General features: G+C 38.6%; 1 protein-coding gene and 1 long non-coding RNA gene across 4 annotated transcripts in view; one reads left to right on the top strand and one right to left on the bottom strand.

The window, feature by feature from the left end:
- Positions 1 to 353: 353 nt before the first annotated feature.
- On the bottom strand, positions 354 to 1,250 carry LOC124556742. The gene is made up of 2 exons (XR_006968673.1): positions 897 to 1,250; positions 354 to 557 (listed from the first exon to the last, which is right to left on the bottom strand). It is a non-coding gene; the product is annotated as an uncharacterized LOC124556742 (long non-coding RNA).
- Positions 1,251 to 1,321: 71 nt separating this feature from the next.
- LOC124556481 (transcriptional adapter 1-like) overlaps positions 1,322 to 11,944 on the top strand; it is a 174,692-nt gene continuing 164,069 nt past the window's right edge. For 2 of the 3 annotated variants that reach the window (XM_047130437.1, XM_047130435.1), the window contains exon 1: positions 1,322 to 1,557. In XM_047130437.1, the coding sequence (XP_046986393.1) occupies positions 1,487 to 1,557 (71 nt within the window). In that variant the 5' untranslated portion in view covers positions 1,322 to 1,486. The remainder of the gene's footprint in view (positions 1,558 to 11,944) is intronic. The other variant, XM_047130436.1, reaches the window with a different exon arrangement.

The following is an 11,944-nucleotide window of genomic DNA, read 5'->3' as shown; positions in this document are numbered from 1 at the left end:
GACAAACTAATATAAAAGTTTCTGACAGGTGCAACATATCTTGCACACCTTTGTATATGAGGGTGGCATAATAGCAATAATTTTTAACGAACGTTTATTGTGTATTGTTCATTAGTATGTTAGTTTTTTTTTTTTTTAAATCACAGGTCATACACAATCTACACATCTTTCGGAGTCAGAATGAACTGGGCAACTTGCTGTAGGATTTGCATAAGAAGCGTGACTGAAATTTATCAGTGCATTAAAGTTTATTTCATAGTGTCCACCTCCTCCTTGCCAGTACTAATCAGAGCATATAAGGACTGAGGTTATGGGTAAGAAAGAAGTTTCATAATTTTGTGTCAAAAGTTATGTAATGTTTTTAATTTTCTATTAACTCCCTCCTTCTTGGAACATATTAAATGATCATTTTGGATTTTGGTATAATTATTTAACAATATGTTACAGAGACATGAATCTGTTAGGGAATCAGTAGGGAATTTGAACACTGAGATGAAACCCTCTTCCTTGCTGGATTTGTAGTTGCTGTTGCAACCAGGAACACATTTTTCTGGCATCTGCAAATAGAATGATGCATTAATTGCTAACGTCAAAATACTGTTATGTAAAAATAGCAAATGAGAATTTGAGTGGACTGGTTTTTTCTACTGCTTGGACATCACGAAACACAAGTCTACAAATAGAATCAAATGTGTAGAAATATTCATAATATTAACACAAAATCACTTAGGAGAAGATTCTGATACTAAACTTATGAATTCAAAACTTTACTTTCAAATTATATCTAGAATATACTAGAACTTTTGTTGCAATTGTGTAGACGAAAGTCGATCACGTAGCACACTTGCACATATACATGTAAAAACACTACAAACTTCACAGAATTGTATACTTACATTGTGTTATATCTTCGACTGTAGTCACGACTACTTTCTATAATTTTTGCAGGGTCCAGTATAGCATAATTACACTGTAATGTCGGATAAAAGAGACACCGCGAAAGTACGTAAACAACTGCTTCCGTTCGCTACCTTATAGCCACAGCCATGCGGTAGGCCCTAACGTAACGTTGCCACATTTCAGTCCTCCGGCCTCTAATACAGGCGGCCGTGACTAGGCAGATAAAATACTTCCCAGTCTCCCTGATACAGAAATATTCTTCCGGAAAAATTTCCCAGAGATTTTTGTTTCTCCATACATTCCCAAAAGAAAAATATTTTCCCCAAAATTGCGGTAAACACCACCAATCTGGAGTCGTTGATACAAAAGTGCTGTTGCAATATCACCTGCGATTGCAGAGACTATTTCCGAAAGGATCGATAGTGGGGTATAATGTTTGTGTTTTGATTGTGTATTTTGCATTTATTGTTTCATTTGTGTTTGTGTAATGTATTGTTATTGTGTGAATTCACTGGATCAAATGGATAGACCTTTAAAACAATCTTGGCACGCCAGATAAACGTATAATCGAAGTCGTTTTTGTATTATGACGCAGCATGATGAAGTTAGCAGGTCTCGTAAGAGGCTTTTCGATGCTCTCGGTAGCAATGCGAGCAAGTAAGTAAAATTTATTGCTTTAAGTTTTCCTTCCCTATTCTGCCTCAACTCTGTATAATGTGTATTTGAAATCAGTACTTAATTATTACAAATATTTAGGTTATGTACTTGTTAAGGACGCTATATAGTAATACCAGTCTTCAGTTTGAAAATGATTGTTATGTCCAGTCTGTAGTGTTAGGAAACAGTTTGTAACGCTCTTTGTTATGTAAGTGTTCAGAGTCTTTTAACTGATTCCTTTGTCGATTGAACTTCAAACAGAAAAGTAATTCTTGCCGCTAGAGAAATCAGTGTTGTGAACGAAATCTTAAATCTGTTTCACTTATAACTTCATGCAGAGCAGAATGTGTGCAATTATTTTGTAAAGTAATATGCCCCAGATTGATTTGGTAAAGTAATATGTCCCAGATTGATTGGGATTCATGTTGTTAACGTCAGTCCGAAAATTGAATGAGGATTATGTATTTAAACCATCGCCATGCGATTTTCCTTGGCCTACAGCAAACATCTCTCACCCCTTTTCGCCTCGCATTCCATCTCCTCGAGTCATCTCTCGCACTTTTATCATTTTAATTTCATCCTTTTCCAACGGTTTCCTGAAGATACATTTGTAATTTTTCTTTAAAGTTGTCTTCACTATACTGGGGATTGATGGGCAAGTGATCAGAAACAATTGTTACTACATAATCGCCCCTGTTCTGTTACATTTGTAGCTCAAATGTAAACGTAGGACGCTACCTCAATTCTCAAACAAGATTTACAGCTATTTACTGCAGGCTCTGAACGTTTGAGACACTGTGGCTGAAGTTCATGTGAGCATTTGATCAAGACCTGAGAAACATAAATAATTGTCAGAACAGTTAATAAAGACTTCGAGATCTCTCTTAGTGTGTAAACAGTCTAAGGGAACATAAGAAACAGAACAGGTGCCGAGAGTAATGATGTAGCAGTCAGTGCTACTGGTGTTTAAATGCAGCCAGAACTGGTAACACTTGGTTGAGATTCCAGTGTCAGATAGAGTCCCTATCATGGCCTTTACTGTATGAGGAGTTTATTTTTTCAAGGGTTATTTTATAATGATATAGGATCTGTCCACTTGAACAAGGAAAATGTAAGTCATGTATAAAGATGTATGAATGTACACACATGTGTAATAGGGAGATGGAAACAATATGTTGGAGCAACTGTCTTAGCAGTTACCTGAAGTGATATAGAAATGCCTAAATCAGGAGGGATGGACAGAACATGAACCTCCATCCTCCAAAATGTGATGCACATGTCTAATAAACAGCTGTCTAAGTTACACAACATACCTAAAAATTAATTAAGCTCTATTCATTTGGTTTTTTCACTACACACAATCCTGTGTACTTTCAGTTGACATTAGGACCACAATCATGCTGCCATGCCTGTGTTAGATCTCCACGTCCCTTTCGCTTATCAGTAAACTCAGGCAGCATCCTCTCATCGTGAGTGAGATGCTGAACCCAGAAAAATGGGGAGGCATTATCATTATCCACTAGCAATCACCTTTTTAATTATTAACTGCTACTCTCGAGTTCTGTAAGTAGTATTTAACTGTGCAATGTGCAATAGTTAAGAGATGCACTCGAACTACCCTTTCAAACATCTGTTTTATTTGTCTCCTTCATTCTCTTGAGCAAATTATTACGCAGTTTTATTCCTTGATAGAAAATGCTGTGTAGGATTTTTGTTACTTTATTCCTGGCAAATGTAAGTCTGGCTCTTGTTGCAAGGGCATGTATAGAACTTTTTGTGACACATTTACTACTGTTTTTCGCGATATGCACAACATATTGACAGATAAACTCACTTCACATAGTAAGGATACCATTTTTCTGTTTTTACTATTTCTTTACAGTGAGCCTTACTATACATTCCTTACAGTTCCATTCTGCAGTTTGAAAATTGTGTTCATATTTGTACTTATAAGCCCCAGAACAGAATTCCATAGGTAAGAATGGACAGTTTATGAAGACTACGGTTCCACAAGGCACTGACTTAACTGATGACTGTACTCTAAGGATATAAAGTGCCAGTGACATCCTCTTTGCCATTATCATTGTATGATCATTCCATGTCAGTTGACAATTGATATTCATATCACTAAAAACTTTGACCTTACTACGTAGTCAGTAAATTCATCCCTTGATCTGATGGAGTTTCATTTTCTTGGAGATATATGAGTCTCACCTTTGCCTTCAATAAAGGTAGAAGCTGAAGTAATGAATTAAAATATGTGCCATCGTCAGGATTTGAACTTGGGTCTCCTGATTTTTATGCAGGTGTGCTAACCACTACACCACCATGGTATTGTTGCTGCCACAACTGAATGGGCTACCGTAATCCAATGCCCTCCCTAAAACAAACTGCATTTCTCATCTTCAGCTCATTTTCCCCTTCTTAAATTGTCAGTATTGCCAAGGTTCTCCAATATTGGAACAGCTGAGAGCCTCAGAAGCACTCATGATTTATGAGGGGAGAGGATAGGCTGAAGACATGCATGAGGTTTATGTTAAGGAGGTCATTGCACTAGGGTAGTCTGTGCAGTGGTGGTAGCCACAATACCACAGTGATTTAGTGTTAGTAATTTGTCCAGTAATCTGGAGGCCCAGATTCGAGTCCTAGCTGTGGCACAAATTTTAATTTATTACTTAAGCTTCTATCCTTATCAAAGATAAAGTCATCCGTGTCGAAAACTTCAGTTACCAATTTATTAACTCTGTTGTGATTGATATTGTACCTCTGCCATCTCGGAAGCCAAAGTGTGATTCTTAAGGAAGGTTGTATTGATTCTGGAACTCATTATTCTGACTTTTGTGACAGATTCTATTATTTTTGAGATGATGAGAATAGGTAAAGGCCTTGTAATTTCCAGTACTTTCTGTATTACCTGTGGCTTTAGATGTTCTCATTTATTGTGTGTGTTAATGGAATTTATATACTGCCCATCGAGTTAACGGAAATGTCCAATCCCACCCGTTACCCTTGACCAATGATGTCACCAATATCAGGGAAACTACCATTCACAACAATTACCATATTGTGAGTATGACGTCATTACGTACACATGACAAAAAACAGAAAAATAGATCAAAAAACCATCAAATACTTATTCCTCCTATATTATAATGAATCTAACGGGACAAGTGGGGGAAATTGAGGGTTTTTGGGTGGGGACAAACTCATAATAAACACACGCCACTAAACCAAACAACAAAGCTGGTAAAATAGACAGACCATAACATTGACAAAGTCAACTTCAAACAATAGCCAATGGAATCGAAAGCTCCCGTTGACCTATATAGCTCAACGGAAAGTATCGAAACCAACTCAGAAACCACAAAACCTACAACCACTTCCACAATCATCACTACCTCGATAACCACAAGAAAACATCAAATCTGGGATCGAACAGTACCCTTGACCTATATAAGTCAATGGAAAGTATGGGTACCAATTCAGAAACCACAAGAAAACACCAAATCTGGAATCAAACACTTCCATTGACCTATATAGGTCAACGGAATATATCGATAGCAATTAAGAAACCCCGGACCTACAATCACTTCCATAATCATCACTACCTCAAAAACCACAAGAAAACACCATATCTGGAATCGAACACTTCCCTTGACCTATATAGGTCAATGGAAAGTATCGAGACCAGAAACTACAAGAGAAAACAAAATCTGGAATTGAGCACTTCCCTTGACCTATATAGGTCAACGGAAAATATTGATAGCAATTAAGAAACCCCAGACCTACAATCACTTCCATAATCATCAGTACCTCAAAAACCACAAGAAAACACCAAATCTGGAATCAAACACTTCACTTGACCTATGTAGGTCAACGGAAAGTGTCGATACCAATTCAGAAACCAAAAAACCTACAACCATTTCCACAATCGTCACTACCTCGAAAACCACACCAAATTCGGAATCTAACACTTTCCTTGACCTATATAGGTCAATAGAAAGTATCGATACCAATTCAGAAAACACCAAATCTGGAATCGAACACTTCTCTTGACCTATATAGGTCAACGAAAAATATTGATACCAATTCAGAAACGTCAGAACCTACACCCACTTCCACAAGGAAAAACCAAATCGGGAATCGAACACTTCCCTTGACCTATATAGGTCAACGGAAAATTTCGATAGCAATTAAGAAACCCCGGACCTACAATCACTTCCGTAATCATCACTACCTCAAAAACCACAAGAAAACACCAAATCTGGAATCGAACACTTCCCTTGACCTATATAGGTCAATGGAAAGTATCGAGACCAGAAACTACAAGAGAAAACAAAATCTGGAATTGAACACTTCCCTTGACGTATATAGGTCAACGGAAAATATCGATAGCAATTAAGAAACCCCAGACCTACAATCACTTCCATAATCATCAGTACCTCAAAAACCACAAGAAAACACCAAATCTGGAATCAAACACTTCCCTTGTCCTATGTAGGTCAACGGAAAGTGTCGATACCAATCCAGAAACCAAAAAACCTACAACCATTTCCACAATAGTCACTACCTCAAAAAGCACCAAAGTCAGGATCGAACACTTCCCTTGACCAATATAGGTCAATAGAAAATATCGATACCAATTCAGAAAACACCAAATCTGGAATCGAACACTTCCCTAGGCCTGTATAGGCCAACGAAAAATATCTATACCAATTCAGAAACACCAGAACCTACACCCTCTTCCACAAGGAAAAACCAAATCGGGAATCGAACACTTCCCTTGAACTATATAGGTCAACAGAAAGTGATGATACCAGTTCAGAAACCACATCTTCAATCGTCAGTATCTCAAAAACAACAAGAAAACACCAAATCTGGAATCGAACATTTCCCTTGACCTATATAGGTCAACGGAAAGTTTCAATTCAGAAACCATAAAGCCTACGACCACTTCCACAATCATTACCTCAAAAACCACAAGAAAACAGCAATCTGAAATGAAACACTTCGCTTGGCCTATATAGGTCAATGGAAAGTATCGATACTAATTCAGAAATCACAAAACCTACAACCACATCCACAATCATCACGACCTCAAAAACCACAGGAAAACACCAAATCTGGAATCGAACACTTCCCTTGACCTATATAGGTCAAAGGAAAGTATCGAGACCAGAAACTACTAGAGAAAACAAAATCTGGAATTGAGCACTTCCCTTGACGTATATAGGTCAACGGAAAATATCGATAGCAATTAAGAAAACCCAGACCTACAATCACTTCCATAATCATCAGTACCTCAAAAACCACAAGAAAACACCACATCTGGAATCAAACACTTCACTTGACCTATGTAGGTCAACGGAAAGTGTCGATACCAATTCAGAAACCAAAAAACCTACAACCATTGCCACAATCGTCACTACCTCAAAAAGCACCAAAGTCAGGATCGAACACTTCCCTTGACCAATATAGGTCAATAGAAAATATCGATACCAATTCAGAAAACACCAAATCTGGAATCGAACACTTCCCTTGACCTATATAGGTCAACGAAAAATATCGATACCAATTGAGAAACCCCAGAACCTACACCCTCTACCACAAGGAAAACCCAAATCGGGAGTCGAACACTTCCCTTGAACTATATAGGTCAACAGAAAGTGATGATACCAGTTCAGAAACCACATCTTCAATCGTCAGTATCTCAGAAACAACAAGAAAACACCAAATCTGGAATCGAACATTTCCCTTGACCTATATAGGTCAACAGAAAGTTTCAATTCAGAAACCATAAGGCCTACGACGACTTCCACAATCATTACCTCAAAAACCACAAGAAAACAGCAATCTGAAATGAAACACTTCCCTTGGCCTATATAGGTCAACGGAAAGTATCGATACTAATTCAGAAATCACAAAACCTACAACCACATCCACAATCATCACTACCTCAAAAACCACAGGAAAACACCAAATCTGGAATCGAACACTTCCCTTGACATATATAGGTCAAAGGAAAGTATCGAGACCAGAAACTACTAGAGAAAACAAAATCTGGAATTGAGCACTTCCCTTGACGTATATAGGTCAACGGAAAATATCGATAGCAATTAAGAAAACCCAGACCTACAATCACTTCCATAATCATCAGTACCTCAAAAACCACAAGAAAACACCAAATCTGGAATCGAACACTTTTCTTGACCTATATAGGTCAACGAAAAATATTGATACCAATTCAGAAACCCCAGAACCTACACCCACTTCCACAAGGAAAAACCAAATCGGGAATCGAACACTTCCCTTGACCTATATAGGTCAACGGAAAATATCGATAGCAATTAAGAAACCCCGGACCTATAATCACTTCCATAATCATCACTACCTCAAAAACCACAAGAAAACACCAAATGTGGAATCAAACACTTCTCTTGACGTATGTAGGTCAACAGAAAGTGTCGATACCAATTCAGAAACCAAAAAACCTACAACCATTTCCACAATCGTCACTACCTCCAAAAGTACCAAAGTCAGGATCGAACACTTCCCTTGACCAATATAGGTCAATAGAAAATATCGATACCAATTCAGAAAACACCAAATCTGGAATCGAACACTTCCCTTGACCTATATAGGTCAACGAAAAATATCGATACCAATTCAGAAACCCCAGAACCTACACCCTCTTCCACAAGGAAAACCCAAATCGGGAATTGAACACTTCCTTTGAACTATATAGGTCAACAGAAAGTGATGATACCAGTTCAGAAACCACATCTTCAATCATCACTACCTCAAAAACCACAAGAAAACACCAAATCTGGAATCGAACACTTCCCTTGACCTATATAGGTCAAAGGAAAGTATCGAGACCAGAAACTACAAGAGAAAACAAAATCTGGAATTGAGCACTTCCCTTGACGTATATAGGTCAACGGAAAATATCGATAGCAATTAAGAAACCCCAGACCTACAATCACTTCCATAATTATCAGTACCTCAAAATCCACAAGAAAACACCAAATCTGGAATCAAACACTTCACTTGGCCTATGTAGGTCTACGGAAAGAGTCGATACCAATTCAGAAACCAAAAAACCTACAACCATTTCCACAATCGTCACTACCTCGAAAACCACACCAAATTCGGAATCTAACACTTTCCTTGACCTATATAGGTCAATAGAAAGTATCGATACCAATTCAGAAAACACCAAATCTGGAATCGAACACTTCTCTTGACCTATATAGGTCAACGAAAAATATTGATACCAATTCAGAAACCCCAGAACCTGCACCCACTTCCACAAGGAAAAACCAAATCGGGAATCGAACACTTCCCTTGACCTATATAGGTCAACGAAAAATATTGATACCAATTCAGAAACCCCAGAACCTGCACCCACTTCCACAAGGAAAAACCAAATCGGGAATCGAATACTTCCCTTGACCTATATGGGGCGAGGAAAGTGTCGATACCTATTCAGAAACCACAAAACCTACAATCACATTCTTAATCATCAGTACCTCAAAAACCAAAAAAAAAAAAACATCAAATCTGGAATCGAACACTTCCCTTAAACTCACAGGGTGAAAAACAACTCACCAATACCAACAACACAATCCCCCGACACATGATCCACAAATCATCTAACCAGATAAAAACATGAATAAAAAAATCGAAAACTCACCACGTGAAAGCTCCAGACTGCCTACTAGTTCGGACACCACAGTCTCACACACAACCACCCCCCCCCCCCCCACACACACACACAGAATAAAAGACAACCAAACAAACTTCCCAACTCCTCCCCCAACCCGAAAAATCAGAACCAAAGAAACAAACAGTAACCAAAACAAAACAAAAAAACCATTCACAGCCTACAACTAAAAAAACTGCAACAAAATGAATCCTCCACATAAAAAACCAAAACCATCCCCCACCCACCTTTCTCCCCAAACCTCACCAACCACCCTCCACTCCCGAGCGGCAGCCAACCCCCGCCCCCCCCCCCTCCCCCCTCCCAAGAAACCTCACAATTCCACAACCCTTCCGCCAACAGTACTCATCTAAATGAGCCTTAAGGTTGGAAGAGTGCCTCTTCCCCCTCCCTATTACAGATTTAACAGCTCCCCAAAACTCACCAAAGTATTTGTACAGGCCCCACTATTATAATTCTTGAACTCTACAATATGATTAACAACTAGATGATTGTTACCCTCCCGATCCAACGCACTATAAGACGCAAACCCATCAGATACTACCGTACTACCCTGTTCTACATAATTTTGAATCAACCCCACTAACTCTCTCTTCGTACGATTTTCCACAACCCTAAACACACACTCAGAACAACCAGACCTAGATACCACAGGCCCCTACACCCATAAACCAACCACAGGCTTACCCCTCCCATACTTCCTCCTACCAAACTGTGACTCATCAGTCTCCACCTTTACTCCAGGCCCACCCAACTTACCCCTGTATTTAATATATTCTGAACAGATCTCCTGACAAAAAGAATACCAATCAAGGACCGTTCGCTCACTCACACCCACCTCATGCACACAAAAACTGTGTGAGGACTGATAACAAAAATGATAACTCAACAAAACAATTTCACGCATGCCCAACCTAGACTTCTCCAACCAGGTACCCCGGCGAATGGAGCGCCAAACGTTGTCACGCCGGCACCTCCGCATATAGCTGTCTCTGGTCCGAGACGCTGAAACTTTCGTCATCTTCATATATTCTCTGCACACAGAGCAGTTCACTAGCTCAGCCAATAGCCCGAAGAGCTGCAAAAACTTAATGAGTGACATAGCTGTGTCACCTGTCATTCCCCACAGCTCAAAACTGTTCAGTTTATCCGTCATATCCATTCCTAACGACGACACAAAAAAAATTGATCTCAAAAATTCAAACACGACAACCCACATACAACACTACATTACCATAAAACAAAACAAAAATTAAACCATCAACTCACTGCACAATACGCCATCAATCTTCACTTACAAGCACAACAGCAGCTGACAACATCAACAGCTCAAATGAACCCAATATGGCACACACCACACAACCCACAAACCCCACCAGAGAGCACCACCAAACCACAATGACACGGCACCTACAAACACATCACAAGCACACACTAAACCAACAACAAAGCCTTACCCATAGCCTACAGACATGCCACCAGAGAGCACCACCAACAACACAGCAAGACATCTACAAACACGCGACACTCGCAAACTAAACTTTGCGCCGCTGTGACGTCACACACCACAACAGACTTAGGGTGTGGGCCCTTTTGGTGACCCCTGTCCATCTGTCCCCTCAGATCAGGAATTGACAACTCATCTAGATCTGCTGACTTCAGTTTTTATAATTTTTGTATTGTCTTTGTGACTTCTTCTTTTGTAGGATACAACATTGTGCTACCCATATGATTAATTTTGGGTGCTAGTCATGTTTAGGTAAATTTTGTGATTGTTTTTCTGAAATACCTGATAAACACAGAAGAGAAATTTTGTTTTGGTTTCTCTTCAATACCTGACAAACACAAAACTCACCTTGCTCTTAATCATAGTTGATTGAAGATCTCATGATAAAAATTTTTTGCCATCCATTGAAAAAGGTAGCCAAATTGATTCACAAAAAGCTCTCTTCCATTTTAAACAGGGCTGTTAAACATATTCCGAGTCAACCATAACAACCTGCCCAAAATCGAGTTATCTCCATGGATTCTAAAAGGTTTGATTCTCTGAAACATAACTTTTGCTCATCACTCACAATATTTACAGTTACTAACATCAAGTTGATGGGGTGTTTGTGTTACATCAGTAGAAATCACTTAATTTTCTTAAATGGACTTCATATCATAGATATGAATTTTTTTCATCAACTATTTACATATTTTACTATGATAGCAATATTCCATTTGGAGACAGTGCACATGTTGAGAACAGAAGGTGCACTCAGGCTTCTTTAATTTTGTTTCAAAATGTGAGGAACTGTGTTAGTCTTGCACTTCAGTCTTCTGGAAATCACAAATACTTATCATTTATGTATTGAACTTCATTGCACAATGTTTTAGAAATCATGCTATGTACTATGATGTCATCAAATCTGATGATTAGAATGATGATAGAAAAGTTCCCACAGAGGTCACTGAATATTAAACGTTGGCACTGTAAATATATCTGACAGCATAACTTTTAAGATCTTGTACCATATCCTCAGGATGTTTCATTTGGGTAGTAAATAATAATACTTTAATGGTGAGATGGATTTCAAATGCAGGGTTGTCATGGAAGTTATATTCTGTTGCGTTCAACTAATCTGAATGTTAAGGAAGCACAGTGAATGTAAATTTGGA

This window comes from Schistocerca americana, chromosome X (assembly GCF_021461395.2).
Source record: "Schistocerca americana isolate TAMUIC-IGC-003095 chromosome X, iqSchAmer2.1, whole genome shotgun sequence".
Taxonomy (NCBI): Eukaryota; Metazoa; Arthropoda; class Insecta; order Orthoptera; family Acrididae; genus Schistocerca; species Schistocerca americana.
This window is presented reverse-complemented; position numbering and strand designations above follow the sequence as displayed.